General features: G+C 35.1%; 3 protein-coding genes across 5 annotated transcripts; all 3 read left to right on the forward strand.

The window, feature by feature from the left end:
* The first annotated feature begins 5,228 nt into the window (after window positions 1-5,228).
* Window positions 5,229-7,648, forward strand: LOC112100279. The gene is made up of 8 exons (XM_024189260.1): window positions 5,229-5,263; window positions 5,453-5,489; window positions 5,606-5,763; window positions 5,845-5,881; window positions 5,969-6,201; window positions 6,391-6,427; window positions 6,515-6,783; window positions 6,905-7,648. The coding sequence occupies exons 1-8, from the start codon at window positions 5,234-5,236 to the stop codon at window positions 7,607-7,609; spliced, it is 1,506 nt and encodes a 501-aa protein (XP_024045028.1). The 5' UTR covers window positions 5,229-5,233; the 3' UTR covers window positions 7,610-7,648.
* A 769-nt stretch (window positions 7,649-8,417) lies between these two features.
* LOC18047104 (probable enoyl-CoA hydratase 2, mitochondrial) lies at window positions 8,418-11,520 on the forward strand. Of its 3 annotated transcripts, XM_024189476.1 has the most exons (8): window positions 8,419-8,718; window positions 8,803-8,972; window positions 9,289-9,363; window positions 9,638-9,728; window positions 9,811-9,862; window positions 10,243-10,346; window positions 10,477-10,553; window positions 10,966-11,374. In XM_024189476.1, the coding sequence occupies exons 1-8, from the start codon at window positions 8,490-8,492 to the stop codon at window positions 11,140-11,142; spliced, it is 975 nt and encodes a 324-aa protein (XP_024045244.1). In that variant the 5' UTR covers window positions 8,419-8,489; the 3' UTR covers window positions 11,143-11,374. The 3 variants fall into 3 exon arrangements, with proteins under 3 accessions (XP_024045245.1, XP_024045244.1, XP_024045243.1); XM_024189475.1 differs by lacking the exons at window positions 10,243-10,346; window positions 10,477-10,553 and having other exon boundaries at window positions 8,420-8,718; window positions 10,966-11,520; XM_024189477.1 differs by lacking the exons at window positions 9,289-9,363; window positions 10,243-10,346; window positions 10,477-10,553 and having other exon boundaries at window positions 8,418-8,718; window positions 10,966-11,520.
* A 1,997-nt stretch (window positions 11,521-13,517) lies between these two features.
* Window positions 13,518-17,472, forward strand: LOC18047105 (ubiquitin carboxyl-terminal hydrolase 3). The gene is made up of 9 exons (XM_024189707.1): window positions 13,518-13,643; window positions 14,047-14,178; window positions 14,276-14,314; window positions 14,584-14,689; window positions 14,892-14,950; window positions 15,087-15,161; window positions 16,020-16,068; window positions 16,197-16,273; window positions 17,040-17,472. Exons 1-9 carry the CDS (start codon window positions 13,569-13,571, stop codon window positions 17,124-17,126), a joined length of 699 nt encoding a protein of 232 aa, XP_024045475.1. The 5' UTR covers window positions 13,518-13,568; the 3' UTR covers window positions 17,127-17,472.
* Window positions 17,473-18,691: the final 1,219 nt, after the last annotated feature.

The following is an 18,691-nucleotide window of genomic DNA, read 5'->3' on the forward strand; positions in this document are numbered from 1 at the left end:
TATACAAATTGATGTGACATTAATTTATTGGTTGAATGAAAATATAAAATAATAGAAATAAATCATGGGGACCAAGGGATATTTAATTCAACCAATGAATTATCGCCACATCAGTTTGTACAAAATAAGTTTGTACAAGAGTTTGTGACTATATCATTACTCTTTGTTTTTTATGTTCTTCACTCAAAATTGTTCAAAATAGTAATAGTAATGGACATAAAATTACTGATACGGCAATTGCTTACTAATATGATTTAAATTCTTATGTCCAGTACTACAATTATATAAAGTGAAGACGATAAATTTTTATCATAATAGATGTAGTCAACAATGTGACAGTATAACAAAGTATTGTTAATAAATACCAATTTTCTTCGTTATTTATCATGACATTTCTCAATGTGTACTATGAGTTTATATCTCAATTTTATAAGTGAATAATTTTTTAGTTCTTAAAATAGACATTTAATTAATAAGACACCTTGGTTTGATTCATATACGCATATTCTGATACTTACCAAAAAATAAATAAAATCTGTATGTCTAATTTTTAGTCCTAACATTGATTGGCTAGTTGTTTTTGACATTTTTGCCCATATATATAAATCTCCTTATAAGGAAAGAAATCTAATAATATTATCATCTTTACCTTATTTAGTTATGTCATAAAAGAGTTTAATTGTGGTAATTAGTCCTAATACTGATTGGCTAGTTGTTTTTGACATTTTTGCACATATACACAATTCTCCTTGTAAGGAAAGAAATCTAATAATATTATCATCATTATCCTTATTTAGTTATGGTATAAAAGAGTTTAATTGTGGTAGTATTGTTCTTATCTGTCTGCTCTTTTGCATAGTTATCTTTGTTATTATTTTGGTAATCTATTAAAAGAATCTAATTGAATACTATTTATTTACCTTAGGATTCTTTGCCTATTAATTTTCTCTTATTTGTTTGCTTTCTCTCTCTCTCTCTTTCTTTTTTTTTCAAAATTCCATATTTAGACCTTTCATTAAAGAATAAACAATATAAACAATGAAATATTAGATAGTGTGATGATAGAGTTACAAATTCTTATAAAAGTTTATTTTATACAAACGGATGTGGTATAAATTCAGTGGTTGGATAAAAATACAAAATAATAAAAATAGATTTGATATGTACAAAGTCAATTATATCCTCTGTATTTATTAAAAAATAATTTTTTTCATTACAATGTTATGTTTTTCCAAGTATATTGATTATAAATTGAGTTGCCTTTATTTTGTTTTTTTTTTTTTTGAAATGGAAAAGATTTCATTAAGCAAAAGGAATTACAGACTATTTAATAGCCACAGAGGTGGAACGAAATTCCACTCCTGGGGACCTGACATAGAACTTGCTGCTCTTACAACAAAGTGAGCAGCAAAGTTCGCAGACCGACATACAAACGAGAATTGCATTTCTCCTAAAGACATAATTAGAGCTCGACATTCTTCGATAATTAATCCAAAACCATTTGGACCTGAAAACTCCTCAACCAAAGTTCGGAACACTTGTAGGCAGTCCATCTCTATAATAACACAAGGAAACTGCAACCCTTTAAGCCAACTAAGAGCTTCAGAGATGTCAAGAGCTTCAGTTTTCTGAGCTCCAAAATTTCCTGCCATACCAGCACACCGTGCTGACAAGAAACATCCTTCTGAATTTCGAAACACACAACCAAACCCAATCTTTCCCTGAGATGCAAAAACATATGCGTCCACATTACACTTGACACCCAACCAAACTTAGGCTTCTCCCAACACAATGCCCCATAAACCTGCCTGGGAACATCATCATTAACATAATACAATTGCTTCTTTGCTGCTTGCCACGGATAAAGAAGATGTCCAGCTGAGTTAAGAACCTGATAAGCTGAGCTAGCTTTGTTGTTCCAAACTCTATCATTGCGATTAATCCAAATCCTCCAGCAAAGCATTACAACAATATTGCACTCATCTTTATTGCAACGTGTAAAGATGTGATCAAGTCAATCTAAGAAAGAAGAGCAGTGGCCAATAAAACCCATAGGAGAAGAGATTCAGCAAGACTTAGCAAAGTTGCACTCAATCAAAGAATGTATAACAGATTCCTCATAAGCATTGCACACAATACAAGTAGAGGGAATATCCACCCTTTTAGAAATTAAATTAATTGCAGTAGGCAACACATTGGCTACAACTCGCCAAATAAAATTCTTAACCTTGTTCGGTACATTCAAGTTCCACAGTTTTCGCCATACACCTGCAAAAAAATCAAGGGTAGTAGAAGTTAATAGCTTATAACAGCTACGAACTGAATAGCAACCTTGAGAGTCAGCCAACCAATACCACACATCATTATCTCGGCGGGAACTAAGAGGAATTTGCAGAATCAATGCTTTATCTCTTGAGTTGAAAATGTTTGAAACCACATCATAATCCCATACTCGTTAGTTAGACATCATTATACTACTGACAGATGTTGTAGCAAGCTCCTCGTTAAGATTAGAAGAAATAAAGCCATCATTGAGATCTGGAAGCTACGGATACTTACTGATGGAAATCGTCTGTCCACTGCCAACTTGCACTCTACTCCCTTGAATCACCATGTCCTTTGCTGCCAAAATATAACACCACACATAGCTGGGATTGTGCCTTAAAGAAGCTCGAAGAACATAAGTTCGTGGATAGTAGCAAGCTTTAAGAATTTTAGCCATAAGAGAATCAGGACAGGTTAATAATCGGCACAATTGTTTTCCTAGCATCGCAATGTTGAATAGATGAAGTTGTTTAAAGTCAAGACCACCACAACCCTCTGGTTTGCACAAATATTCCCATCTAACCCAAGTAATCCCTTTCCCTCCATTGTGATTGCTACGCCACCAGAAGGAATTCATCATCACTTTTAATTCTCTACAAAACTCATTTGGCAACAAGTAAATGTTCATAGCATAATTAGGCATAGCAAGTGCCACAGTCTTTAGTAAAATCTCTTTGCTAGCCCAAGAGAGCATTCGCGTACTCCGCCCTTAAAGTCTTTGCCAGAGCCTGTCCCGAATATATCTGAAGACTTCTTTCTTTTTCCTGCCAATGTATGATGGCAGGCCAAAATAGGCTCCATGATTAGTGGTGGTGGTAACCATAAGAATATCACATACTTGCCGAGTTCCAATTTCAAGCACATTAGCACTAAATGAGATTGAAGACTTGTTAAAATTAACCACTTGGCTATAGGCTCCACCATACACCACCAGCAAATGCTTAATTAAGGAAGCTTCGTTGATGTTTGCCCGAAAGAAAAGGAAGCTATTATCTGCAAAAAAAAAAACATATGAGACACCGTGGGAGCTCCTCTTGCAAATTTGACTCCATGAAGCAAGCCATTTCTTTCTTGCCTTCAAATTAATGAGTTTAAACCTTCCGCACAAATAATGAATAAATACGAAGATAATGGATCTCCTTGGCGAAGACCTCTGCAAGGAATAATCGGACCAATCACCTTACCCTCACGGAGCACACTATACCGGACAGTAAAAACGCAGAGCATAATTAAGTCCACCCACATCGCATCAAACCCCAGCTTGAGCATCATAGCTTGAAGAAAGTTCTACTCAATCCTGTCATATGCCTTAGACATATCAATTTTCAAAGCAGCTACCCCATTTTTTCCTTGTCGCTTTCGCTTCAAGAAATGCGAAAGTTGAGTATGGATGGTTGTTGTATCGGCAACCCTAGTATGTCTACTACTAGAGGTGTTCTGTGTGATCTCTGGGGAGTAGTCTTAGTTGCCTTTGGTTCTTTCTTGGGGCACTAGTTAATACTGTTTGCTGAGCTAATGGCTATGCTTGAAGAGTTGGATCTTGCTGCTCAGCTGGGGTTTAATGTTCTGGAGGTGGAAGCTGACTCGACCATCGTGGTTTCTTGGGCTAATTCCCATTGTTAGGTGTGGTGGGGATATGTTTATCTCCTTGGTCAGATTCATACTTTATCTTCTGGTCCTTCTATTGTTATTAGCAGTGACTTTCAGGAGGGTACTTTTGCCACTGACTCTATGGCCAATTGGGCATGTACTTACCAAACTCATCAGCGATTCTTTAGCACTGGAGATCTTCCTTCTAGTTTATTTGGCATCCTAGATTTAGATGATCTCAAGTTCTCACATGTTCGAATTGATTTTGTTTTATTAGTTCTTTCTTTTTGTTTGTTTTTATTTTTTCTGGGAAGTTTTGGCTTATGTTCCCCTCCTCATGTTACTTTCATTATCTGATTTATATTATAAATAGAGGTTTAACCTAAACCCATACCTTCATGGTGGTTTAAATTAGAAAATAAAAAATTATGTAAATGATTCTTAAATAAAATTTTTCCATAAATTTTGCATAGAAATATTATTTCTGCCGCAGGAATGATTTTGTTTTATTTAAATTCACTTAGGCAATGTGTAAATGATTTGTCAATTCTAATCTATTAAATCGAATGACGTGTTATTGTACTGATTGTTTAATTGGGACAAAAATGCATGCCAAATCGTTGCTGATAAAATACTGATCTGTCACGATTATCTTGATTTTTTATTTTTCCATTTCGTTAAGGGATCCAGTTAAATGAAAATTATAATTTGCTAATTTAATTTCATTAATTACATTTGTTAATTGAATTTAAATTAAAATAATGGGTTGCAAATTGAAACTAAAGTGAAATGGGCTGCTGCCGTGGCCTGGGGCTACGTTCCTTTTTTCGTTATTTTCAGTTAAATGAAAATTATATATATATTAAAAAAAAATATTCTGGACCGCAATTAGTGCAACTAGGATTTAACTAGTCGTCTTGATACCATACTTAGTTATTAATCAGGACTAAATTTTCTTTTAAATCCTTATTAATTATAAATTGGGCCTTACAAATATGAACTAATTACTGTTTAAATTCGGTTTAAAATTCAACATCTTAATCTTTATTTAAAATTTAAAATTTGTACTTCAACAACGCAAGCCTGATATAATTTTCCTTTCGGAAAAAACCCACAAAATTATAGGAGGCCCACGGCCCCTGCCCATTCTATTTTGGTGGTTACCTCACCACCCGAATTAACTTTACACCCGATTTGTCGAAAATATGGCGCCAATTTGCGCCCGCGAAATTCAAATTAAAAAAAAATTAAATAATAAACAAAAATATGTTGCTATCACCGTTATCCTTCTGCTCAGAGGGAGAGAAAAAAAGATCTGATGGAAAATCCAAATCAACTCGGTTCTCAGGTACGGATAATTCTGCCGTTACATATTTTAATCATTATCATCTGCTTCCTGTTTGGTTCCCTAGAAAACGCAGGAAAATGAACGAATTAAATGGTTATTTTCGAATTCCCCATAATTCCTTTATTTCTCCATAAATACATATGACGATAGAAATTTCTGAACTCTATAATACGATCTTCATTGTCACAGATTCAAGGTTCCACAACTCCGCTATCGCTTCCTTCTGGTTAGTACAGTTCTTTTACATTTGGTTTTCATAATTTATGAAATTGCCCTTTCATTTTATTTTTATTTATTTTTGCTTTTGCTTCTTTGTTGGGGGGGGGGGGGGGGTGTTATTAGAGCCGCCTGATGTTAGAAACTGGTTCTTGAGCTATGAGTATGAATCCCCTGTATTGGGCACAATTGATGGATTCAAAGATCCTGTTACTCGAGATAGCGAATGTTTTGTTTCCAAAGAAAGCACCAAAGAGACAGAAAATCATCTTATCACCAGTGAGGTACTTGAAACCGAATGCATTTACGTAATCATACATAAGGTTAGAGTCTCTTTTATCTAATAATTATTTTTATTGTGATAGATTCTGGATTCCTCATGCTTGCCCTCCCAGGTTTCTGGTATGAGTTGCTTCTTTTCATTTATGACGTTTGTTCGAATGTTCGATGGTTGCATGAAGATGTGATTTTTTTTTCTCGTTTTGGTAGAGCCTGCTGACATTGGAAACTGGTTTTCAAGCTATGCTTATGAATCTTTTGTATTGGATACAAATGATGATGTTCAAGATTCAGTTTCTGAAGGAAGTGAATGTGAAAAGGAAGGGTCTCTTGTGGGAGAACGCCATAAAGGACAAGAGAATATGATTGCAACTAGAGAAATTGATGTTAAGAGTGATAGTTCTTTAGGAGATGATAAGCCTGATGAAAAGCCCTCAATTAAGGTAAAGTTATGATTATATTTCTTTTGCCTTTTTGGCATTCTGTTACCTTTTCTAGCTTATGAATTTAAAGGTGTATCCAACATTATTTCTTGTAACTAGACATTATTGATTTACTTTCACAACTACAGCCATAAAAACCAGCTGCAAAGGGCTAAGTTTTTTATATCTAACACATTGATGTTGATTCAGATTTTGGATTCAATGGGTCCATCTACTGTCTTCACAGGTTAGAATTGCTGCCTTTGAAAATTCTTATTTGGTTGTTCAGTAATTTTGCAGAAGTGAATTTTGCTTTTGTTTATTCTTGTGTTAGAACCTCCTGATGTCAAAAATTGGTTCTCAAGCTATGCATATGGATCTCCTGTACTGGATACAAGTGATCAATTTGAAGATTCTCTTCATTTAGAAATGGAACCAGAAAAATTTGTTGTTGAAGATAGTGATGCAGAGACAGAAGAGAAATTGACCATAATTAGAAAAGTTAGAAGTGGAGATGAAAAGGTTGATGAGGAGAAAGAGCGTTATAGTTTCGCAAGACATAATAGCTCTATTGAAGTTCGTGAGCAGAAACAGGTTTGTAAGGTACACTTTCTGTATCTGTCTATCTCCTTGTTCCAAAAGAAAATTAAAATTGTTATTAAGGAGGGAAAGCATTTCACATATTTGTGGAAGTCATATTTTAACTTTCGTGGTCGTGTTGCAGAGAATTGATAGGATTAGAGGGAAAAGAAGTTCGTCTTCTCAGAATAAGATACAATCTGATAAGATTTTTAAAGACCTCTTGGAAGGTAAAGCACAGCAAAGCAATGTCACGAGTCCATCCAAAGATATTAGAGAACTAAGCTTTGATGATGAAGGTTCAATCTCCAAATTGGAGCTAAAATTGTCCCAAGAAGCTTGTTCTGTGTCATGGAATCTCAATGGAATTTTAAGCAGTAAGAAGGATAAACCTCAAACAAACTCGTTCCATACGACAGACTTCAAAGAGAAGTTCATGGAAGAAGTTAGTCCTTTATCACCTACGAGTAACTCTAAGTTGGCTCAAGATTGTGGAGCTTCGCCTAGGAAACAAACTCATAGGAGGAATGACAAGGAAAATTATCAAAAAGGAATTGCAGAAAATGGTTTTGTTGCAACAAGGAAATATGGGAGTACAAGAACAGCAAATGCAGATTCTTTGAAAATGTCGCCAGGGATTTTATTAGAGTGTTCAAGGAATAATAGAAGTGTTTCGCCTGCTGGTGAAAAGGTTGTTGATAGAAGAAAGGCATTGATAGAAACGACCAATTATCAGAACTCTGATGCTTTAGAGGTCACTGGAAAATGGAGGTGTCCTCAAAAGGGTAAGCCAGGTCTTGGTCCTCCTCTGAAGCAGCGTCGTCTTGAGCGATGGATTCATAGAGTATAGAACTCTTATCACTGTTGGGAGAAGTCTTTGACGCTTAGGAGCGACTTAAGCTAATTATTCAATTAGAAGAGTTTGAATTGGAAAGAATATAAATGAAATAATCCTTATTATGCTACTGTGTATGAACAGTGTAGAGATGAAATGTTAATTTTCATTCCCTCATTCAAGAGTTTGAATTGGAAAGGACTAGACATAGACGAGTCAATCAAGCAGTACAAGATTTGGTTTAGATTTATTAGTATACCAGCAACTAGCAAGCAATTACGCAAAAACTTGTTCAATTTGAATGAAAATTGTCGGGAAAATTACAAATAGATATCACGTATTTTAATAATTATTTATTTCAAACTTTTCAATTATGTTTAAAAATGAAAAAAAAATCATTTTAAATAGTATGGTTTTCACTACCTCGAGGTCAATGATGGGATGAAATATACTTTTTAAAATAATTTTAACAACACAACAAAGAAAATCTTTAATACAAAATATCATCTCTTGTATCTTATTATATGTACATCTCAACCGATCATAAAAGTAAAGAATAAAAAAATTTAATGGATGAGAAAATATACACCTTGAACACCTCTAAAAACAAGAAATTTGGATATAATTAAATCTTATTTTGTTTAGTTTTTCTATACAAATCTTGGGACAGAATTTATGTCTAGGTTAGCTAGCTACTATAAGGCCTTGCAAAGTTTCACTGAAGAGAGAACTGCGCCGATCCGTTATGATTGCACAAGCAGTTTGCAGCCCATAAAATTTATAGCCCACGGCCCACGTTTCTCCGCCTGATTATCCATCGCTCATTCGCTCTATCAAAACTGTCTCTTCGTCGTCGTCGTTGGTGTGCTCGCGTGGGATCAATTTTCAGTCAACAATGAGTGCTTTAACGAAGCTAACGAAAACACTTGCACATCACTGCGTCAAAAAATCTAAAACCCATTGGTGCAAACCTTCCCAGCCACTTTTAAATTTATTAATCTCTGAAAATATTGTTAACATCAACACTTCTCAGTTTCATCAGTACCAAAGCCGCAGAACTCTCATTCTAGATTCCGCTTCCTCCGAATCGGTCCAGCTTCAGCGAATCTCCGATTCTGATATCGGTACTTTCACTTATACTTTTGATTGAATAAATTTTATTTGTTGACTGATAAATTAGTCGCTGATTCAAGCTTGTGATTGAACAGGAATAATTGAGGTTAGTTTAAACAGACCTGCGGCAAAAAATGCGCTTGGAACGGATATGTTGAGAGGCTTAAAGCATGCATTTGAAACTATCAGTGAGGATTCCTCTGCTAATGTTGTCATGATACGTAGCTCGGTTCCTAAAGTGTTCTGTGCTGGAGCTGATTTGAAGGTACTGTTATTAATAATTTTTTTGATTTATTTGTTTTTGCTGAGCAAATAGAATCGAAGCAACTTGTGTCTTAATTAGGATGCTTTAACAATAGGTCAAAGGAAAAATGGAGTTTAGTTGTGATAATTGGAATTTGCAGTGTAGACAAGTCTTTATTCTGTCAACAATTAGTTGTTGAGTGGCAGCTCAAGGCTCGTGATCTGGTCATTATAATTTTTTTTTTTAATTTCATATTTTTGTCTTCGCTTAAGGATTGTATGAATATTATGGCTGACATACACATGCTTAACTGTTGTTGCCTTGGTGGGATTTGCAGGAACGCAGGCAAATGAGTCCATCTGAGATTCATTTTTATGTCAACACATTGCGATCTACATTCTCCTTCTTAGAGGTTGTGACTTTGATTGATCACCCACTATTATATAAGTTTCTAGTTAGATAACTTGTGTGCACGAGAATTATGTATTTACACATAAGAGCAAGGGGGGTCTGTGTGTGTGTATTTAATATTAGTGCTTCCATGCTTCTATCCACTGTCAGTCTGTACTATGGTCATTTCATGATGATGTGGATGTATCTAATTTATCACTTATACTCTGTTCATGTTCATAAATTTTTATAACTTGTGTTTATATCACTGCCTATAATTGCTACTTCTCATCTAGGCACTTCCTATTCCAACCATTGCTGTTATTGATGGAGCAGCATTGGGTGGTGGACTTGAAATGGCACTAGCATGTGATCTTCGCATCTGTGGTAGGTTCAATTTATTCATTTACAAATTTCTTCTGGTCAAAAGAATAAAAGTGTAATTGGACTCTCCTTTCTAATTACTCAGGAGAAGCAGCACTATTGGGCTTGCCTGAAACAGGACTTGCTATAATTCCTGGGTAATGCTTGAAATCTTGTTTCACATTTGGTAAAGTTGTATTGCATAGTTCCTGCATTTTGTTTGGTGGCAAGGATTTATATCAGTTGTAAATGCCCATAAGTACTTTTTCTTGCAATCGCAGTTGAGACTTTTTAGAACTAATTATATCATTAGTTTGGCTGAGGAGAGTGGTCTTCTTTTTTTATTTTAAGAGGATCATTGGATTTCATCCCATTCCTTCCCCCCCACCCCCAATGAGGCTCGAACTGTGGACTTTGGTCCTGAGTGGCTTTCTTTTCATATGACAATTTTGGGCAGTTATATTTCTGTGTGAATACTTTGTTTCAAAAGCAGTTGCAGTGACAGGTCACTCTCTCATGTGATTCTGGCTTCTGACAGGGCGGGTGGGACACAGCGGCTTCCAAGATTAGTTGGAAAATCAGTAGCAAAAGATATTATATTTACTGGCCGTAAAGTTAGTGGCAAAGATGCAATGTCTTTAGGTGTGTTTAATTGCACCAACTGATATATGTTGTGTGTGTTTGTTACGTTGGCATTTATGTGAAATTTAAAGATCATAGTAGCAGTAAAACTGCCATGCATCATATCCAGTGAAAGAGTGCCATGCTGCAGGTCTTGTCAATTACTGTGTTCCTGCTGGTCAAGCTCAGTTGAAGGCACTTGAAATTGCTCAGGAAATAAATCAGAAGGTACAATCTGTCTTCAGAATTCTCTTGTAGGGAAAAGCATGTGGTGTGTTATATGACTTCAATACTGTCAAAAATCTCTCGGCAGCCAGAACTTGAGCACATTTACCTGAATTTTTGGCATCATGATTTTAAAATTATGTCATTGTGTGGTAAATCATGCATGTTCGAAAACTTTATTTAGGCAGAGATACGATTATGACTATATTAGATGCACGGAAGTTTTTAGAAGACCTTCAGCCTGTAGAGTTGCAATTACTTGGTGTATGTATATTTACTTTTTGGTTGGTGTAACTTCTCGCTGTCCAAATTATACTTGATGTGATGAAGTAGATCTGGCTTAGAAGCTATTGAATGGGAGAAATAACAAACTTGAATTTTTGAGTTCAAAGTAACAACTGGTTCTGTTCTTCAGGGTCCGATCGCCATTAGGATGGCTAAAAGGGCTATTACTAAGGGATTGGAGGTGGATATGGCATCGGCATTGGAACTGGAAGAAGAGTGCTACATTGGGACCTTGCATACAGAGGATCGGTTGGAGGGCTTGGCTGCATTTGCCGAGAAGCGGAAACCCAAGTACACCGGCACATAGAGAGAAAGAGAACGCTGCCAATAGCCCTTTATCTATCTGGACAGGTTTTCTTGGGCGCGATAATAATGGGCACATGAGCAGTTCGCACTGCATATGTTGGACAGGCTTCAAATGTAATATTAACAATAATGGGCTCATAAGCAATTCCTCTGCAGAAGTTGGACAGGCTTCAAATGTAATATCAACAATGTCAATAATATTTAATGTTCAGCCTTCATGGGTAGCTTGAAGCTGTATATTTTGTGGTAGCCTAATTTTTATCATTGTCATCAAAGTCAGTCTCTTTACTTTTTGTTGTTTTTGTAGTTTGAGATTAATCTAACAAATCTCTATTTGAAAGAGAACGCACATCAACAATACTACATTTTAGCGTCATTCCCTTCCTTCCCTTGATCAGTTAAAAGCATAATAAAGAATCTATTTCAACTTGCTGGATTGAATTTCTCTTTTATTTAACGGTTGTCAACTATTATATTTCATTAATTTAACATAGGTTGCCGCTGACGTTGAGCCAGTTTGGGAGTGCGGTTGTAATTAAATAAGCCGTTTATTTCATAATTTTTGATAAAAATAGTGTTTGGTATAGGGGTGGGCGTTCGGTTCGGGTTAACCCGAACCAAACCGAACCCGAAATTTATTTCGGGTTCGGTTCGGTTTGGGTTAACTCATGCAACCCGAACGGATTCAAAGCTTCAATCCGTTCGGGTTGAAGCTTTTTTTTTTTTTTAAGATTTAGCTTTTAAATTAAAAATATATATACATTAATTAAACCAAAAAATCCCTAAAAATGAAAAATCCCCAAACAAAAATCTCTCCCTCTCGGCCTCCCCCTCCTTGCTCCCTCTTCTCACTTCTCAGTTCTCACTTTCTGTGAACTGTGGCTGACGACATCAGCACTTCAGCAGCAGCCACAGCAGCCCCGTTCAGCTCCAACAGACACCAACCGGCCTCATCGTCTCACTCCCTCCCCCTTCTTGCTCCATCGTTTCACTGCCTCCCACGACGACAACACTCACAGGCCACAATAGCAGCCAGCAGCCAGCAGCCCCGTTCACAGTAGCCCACTCGCGTCAGCCAGCACGCCTCGCCCGCAACTGCGCTGTGCGTTCAGCTCGCGTCCCACTCAGCCCAAGAAGTCTCGATCTGCCGACGCTGTAGCTGCTCTGACCTCCGAGATTAAGGTTTGTCTTGCCTTACCGACGGCGACGCTGTAACTTGCTGACTTGCACGCAGTTGATGGCAACAACCCGAATCGAATTTTAAGTTTTTAACAGCCTGTTGCTATTAATTAAATTGTAAATTTTTAATTAATTGATTGACAATTATTCAATTATTTGAAGTGGGTTTGTTGTTGTTGATTGATAATTGAACCCGAACTAATCCAAACTAACCCGAACCGAAATTGTAACCCGAATTATCAATCCAATCCGATCCGAATTGTCAATCCAAACCGAACCGAATCGAATTAAATTCGGTTCGGTTTGGTTCGGGTTGGCGTTTTCAACCCGATTGGGTTCAATTCTCCAACCCGAACGGGTTGAAACCCGAACAACCCGAATCGAAACCCGAAACGCCCACCCCTAGTTTGGTAAACTTTGTAAAAACAGTTTATTTCATAATTTTCTTCATTTTATCAGGAGCTTTTAAAAACAGGTAGGGGGTTATTTTTCATAAGCAGTTTATTAAATAAGCTATCACACCTTTTTAAAAATCCTATTATAACTTTATATTTTAATAAAAAGACAATTGTATCTCACTTATCTATAAATTTTTATATATAAATCATCATATATCATATTATCACCGTAACCACCTACATTCTCTCTAGTTTTGATGTAATAAGTTCATATTCTAATTTCATAATTATGACTTTTAAAGTTTAATCTATATTATATATTTAAAAAAAAGATGTGTCTAAATAATTTATTAAACATACTCTAAAAATAAAAAGCAATTAAAACTTATATCTATTTTGGTTATTATATAATAAAACAATACTTTCGTAATAAAATTTATTAAATGCATATACTCTACTTTTCAAACTTTCAGCAACCGCAATAGCACAATTTACTAAATACCAAACTACTTTTTTAATCAACAACTTATTTTATAAGCACAGCACAAGCATCTTATTTCATCAGTCCGTTGTATTGTTTATTTGTTTTAGTTTCATAATTTAGATTTAAACTTAACAATTATTATTATTATTATTATTATTTGTTATTCCGTAAAAACCCGAACACGTGTCCTGACGGCCCGTGTTCGATTCCAGCCATTTATAAATAAAGACGGGGTATTTTTGTCAGACCGATAATATTCCCCCAGAAATAAAAGGTACACGAAACCTATATAAAAGGAATAAAGAAGAGGAGACGACATTATTTTTTATTCGGTGTTTCTTCTGATCTAGCTAAAGAGAAAGCAAAATGGCAGCAGTAGACGAGCGTCCTTCAGCTAAGAGGTGGCTTCCTCTTGAAGCTAATCCCGATGTCATGAACCAGGTATTATTCTACTTTTCTTTTCTTTTCTATTTTGTTGGTTTTCTCGTTTAGTTTATAGATCATCCGCTGTTTGTTCACTAAAGAAGAGAATTGAAATGAATTTTTGTATTATTGTTATTAATCGCATAACAATTTCGAAGAGTAATTTTTTTATTTGGTCTTTTGGTTTTCCTTTCTTTTTTTTTTTTAAATTTGAAATTTGATAGATTCTGGAAGTTGTTTGAAAGACACCCTTTTTGTTTACTGAGAAAAATGAAAGAAAGTATCTATTGAACTGCTTATCTATGGTTATGAGTTGTTGCTTTTATTACTTTAAAACAAAATGGCCACATAGAGATAGAGGGTTATTCTGTTTGTGAAGAGTATTCTTAGTTTAGTTTACTTCATATTTTTTATTTTGTAGTTCCTTTGGGGCCTTGGTCTTCCAGCTGAGGAGGCAGAGTGCTATGATGTGTATGGCTTGGATGATGAGCTCTTGGCAATGGTTCCACAACCTGTTCTTGCCGTGCTGTTTCTTTATCCCTTAACTGCACAGGTCTGTTAAAACCAAATTTGTTTCTTTATACTTGGTATGCTTTACGAGTATATACTTGTTTGCTGATTTTTTTTTTTTCAAATTTTGATTTCTTCAGAGTGAAGAAGAAAGAAGGTTGCAGGACAATGACAAAAAGGTGAGTGTGAATGTGTGATGATAGGATGTAGTTACTTTTGCTTTATTATGCTGTTCTTGATCATAAATAATCTCTTTTTAATTATGAATACATACATATCTTTTGCATCCTCTCTGTTATTTTTTGGTTATAAGTCTCTTGGTTTTCCTCTTATCATGGTTGATCAATTGTTTTTGTTTTCTAACTGAGCAAATGCGCCTGGTGTTGTCGTTCACTTCTATTTGTGGAGCACAACTTCACTCCACTTTCTTCTTTTTTTCTCTCTGTAGGAATTTAGCAAGAATGTTTATTTCATGAAGCAAACTGTTGGAAATGCTTGTGGAACAATTGGACTTCTTCATGCTGTTGGGAACGTCACTTCGGAAATCAAGTTTCGTAAGATGTGCTTACTTTTTCTTTAATTGAGTGTTGCTAGTGTAGCAGTGGTGCTGGCAATACAAATACTTTAGAAATGCTAGTAATGCATGCAGCTTTTCTTGCATTCAAGGTACCTCTAAATGCTCATAGTTATCAGCCAAGTGCTTGTTTGTATTGTCATGTACATTGCTTCCCTTTACATTTTTTCTTGTTATTGCAGAAGCTGATTCATTCTTCGATAAATTTTACAAGTCCACGGCGAACTTGGATCCACAAGAGGTGATTCATTCTTGGTTCTATTTCTGCTTTCCTTTTTTCCCACCCCTAGAGTTATCTGTTGACTTTGAATAATATTGTTTATTTCCTCTCATTTCTCACTTCTAATTGCTATGAGTTTTTCATATGCTTTCTGCAGCGTGCAGCATTTCTTGAGAATGATAAGGAAATGGAAGTTGCTCATTCGGTAGCAGCTTCAGCTGGTGACACAGAGGTATTTACAAATGCTTGTTTTCATTATTATCAGTAAGGACACTAGTATGGCATGAGAATATAAGCTAAAATTTGTTAATCATATGGCTGGGCATTACATCTTCGTGAGAATATAAGCTAAAATTTGTCTAAAATGTATTGCTTTTGTGACCAAATGGAAGCTTGGCTGTTAAATTAGACATTCTCATAAAGCTGGGATTTTGGAAGTGAAAATTGCTGATTCATATTTGTGGTAGTGATTACAACCCTCATGCTTTTGTGTGCATAGGTTAATAATCCATGTGAGTGTGATTCTATATGAACTACGCATTATACTGATTTCTAAAGGACCCATTATAAATTCCCATGAGAAGCTGGCTCTAAGAAATATCTTATTGTTTTATTTGGCACTATCAAGTAAGGTTTGGGTGCTACAGTATAGGACTGTAGGAGTCTAATTGTGAAAATGTGATTTGTCAGGTCAAATTACTTTCTTAGCAGTTATTATATAAAAGGTGACATGAAAATTTGACAAGTGTTGATCGCCGTCTTTGTGAAGTTTCATGCTCAGCTTCAAAATGTAGATTTAAATGCACTGGACTGGTGGTTGAGGATATACTTTACTGGCTATAGAACCATTGATTCCCCCACCCCCAAAAAAAAAAAGTGGAATTAAGAGTTCACCAATCAATATAATTTTTCCCCTAATTTTTTTTTTTTTTTAATTGGTAAGAGTTCGTCAATCAATTTCTTTTTTTCTGTTTCCTTCTGTTTTTTCCTAGTTATCAAATGATGTATAACACCGTAAGCTCCAATTAGTTTAATATCGTAAGTTGTAATTGGTTTATTTTCATTTGTCTTACCATTTTCTTATTTACAGGCTACCGATGACGTGAATGATCATTTTATCTGCTTCACCTGTGTGGATGGTATATGCTTCCTTTCGATAGTTGACTTATTTTTTTCCCTCTCATATTGATTAGCCAATGTTCAGCTGTTAACCAGCTTTTGAGAAATTCTATCTATGCTTTTGTATTTATCAAAATCTTCTATGTAGGGGAACTTTATGAACTTGATGGAAGGAAGTCGGGGCCAATATCTCATGGTGCTTCGTCTCCAAGCAGCTTATTGTTGGTATGGTAATTGGCATTATAAAACTGTGTATTTCTACCCTCTTTAGATTCTTAGATCCCAAAAGAAGCAAAGTAAAGAAATTCTTCAGTTTTGGATCTGAGAAAGAAAAAAATATAAGAAAATGAAAAGGCATCAATAGTCTTAAGGTCATATTTAGTATTGAGGTTGGGCAGCTGTATCTTAAAATCTTAAGTGTTTGGGAAACACTAACTACTATGATTTAGAAGTTAAGTTGATTTGAATGATGAAAAATCGATAATGTTTTTACTATTTTTGTCAAAATAATTATTTAAAAGTAAACATTACTACACGCTATTAATTTTTATTTCATATCTATAGTTTTTTTCTACAATAGCGGTGGTTTAAAAGTTGCGACACCATAATACCAAACAGGGCTAAAACTAAGTGAACTTTTCTTTAAAGAAAAAGGAGAGAAGAAATATTGGTTACTCTGTAGGGCTATCTCTGAAGCAAGTTTAGACCATCAATATCTTTGTTGGGCTAGGGTTTGAGTTGTTGCACAAGGTTGGGTTTGGTTTTGGGTTTCAAGTATAACAAATTTTATCCTGATTGGATAAGCATCTTTCTGTTTAATGAACTACAGTCAAGGAGGTTCAACTTGCTAATGTGTCTTTTCATCTTTAACCTTAAGCAGAAAGTGACGGTTGTAGCTCTTTTTTGGCAGTTTTCTTACATAGTATTTCACATGTACTTTACTCTCAAGTTTGATTATTAATATTATCTATTATTTATTTATTTTTTACAGGATGCAGTTAAAGTGATAAAGGGCATGATCCAGAAAAATCCTGAATCACTGAACTTCAATGTAATTGCCTTTTCGAAGAAAGCTTGAGGTGCATTTTAATGTTGAGAATCTGAGCTTATTAAGTTCCTGCAAATGATAAAGCTTCTTACTGCGGTTTTCAGTTTGTGCACATCCACATATGCTGCAAACAAACTAGTTCAGTGATGGTTGTAGGTCGACTTAGGTGGCTTTACTTTCAGATGGTACAGCATGTTAATTCTGGTTGCTATGTTTCAGTTTTAGAGCAGATTCATTTTACACCTTGGGAGTGCCAGCATGCATGTTATGCTACATTTTCTGCTGATGTTAAATTTAAATGGGTGAACAAATTTGGATTTGGAAACAAGGCTTATTCTTTTCTCTGCCGATTAAAACATCACCAAGATTATTAAGACCTTGTTTGGTATTGAGTGAGGTGGTTAACAGTTATAGTTTATGTGAGGGGAAAAAAAAAGAGAAAAGAAAAGCATATAACTATGAAGAAAAATAAAAGTTAAAAATATGTGGTAATTATAATTTCTTAGTAGTAGTTTTGTTGCAATCGCGCTCAACAAGCTTATTTGCGAGTTTCAAGAGCTTGATTTCAAAATTGAGCTTCGGTTCGATCTCAACCATCCTCTTACCAGGCTTCCTGTTCACTCCAACCTTGGTATCTTTCTTTGGCTTCACAGCAAGCTTGTTGACCTGCATGTTTTGGTATCCATTAGTCTCTGAAACTCTTCTTGCCCTTCGACTTTGCAATCCCATGGCCGTGCATCCAAAGAAAGAAGAAAAAAAATCTATTTCTCCTAAGTTTAACCCTAATCAAATTGACTTAATAAACCCCTTTTTTGTTTCCAAAGGTTTGATAAGACTTGTTTATATGTAGGAAGGTAAGTGGTTCCTCGCCCAAATAGGATTCCCATAGTTAATGCGGGTTCCAACTCTGCGACAACCGCGTCGCTCATGAAATAAGGAAGATTCCCACTTCTTCCTTTGAAAGCACTCTTATTTACTACTCACCAGTTCCCCCTAGTGTTTTACTTTTCATAATATCTACGGCTGTCTTAACTTTAAACAAAGTTAACGAAAAATGTAAGAGTTAAATAATTTTATGATATCTTGTCAAGTGTATGCCCACAAAAAAAAAAAAAAAACTATAATAGCAGACAACTTTAAAACTGAAAAAATACAAAATAATAATAATAAAAAAAGTCTTTATTGTATTTTTCATCTATCTCAGCAGCAACTATCAGCTCCTAATAACTATAGAGGTGGCACCGATCTCCATCCCTGTGTAAATATTGTAGTGTACATAATGTGAATACTGTAGCTTAATGTGGTAGATTTTCTAGAAATTATAAATTTTAACACTGTTAATATTTTTTAAAAGAATTTTATAGAAACTTACATTTTCCAAGCATCTACATTTCCTATTATATGAATTTTGTCTGTGTGTGTATGGTAAAAATTAGTATTCTGTTAACTTTTTATATCTAGATGGGACATGATATTATGAAAACATTAGGACGAGGTAATAAAAGTTGATTTCTACTAGAGGGAAAGTGACAATCTCGATAAATAATTAAAATTATGTATTCTCACTTTTCATTTCTTTTAATTTTTTTTTTTCC

This window comes from Citrus clementina, unplaced genomic scaffold, assembly GCF_000493195.1.
Source record: "Citrus clementina cultivar Clemenules unplaced genomic scaffold, Citrus_clementina_v1.0 scaffold_3, whole genome shotgun sequence".
NCBI lineage: Eukaryota > Viridiplantae > Streptophyta > Magnoliopsida > Sapindales > Rutaceae > Citrus > Citrus x clementina.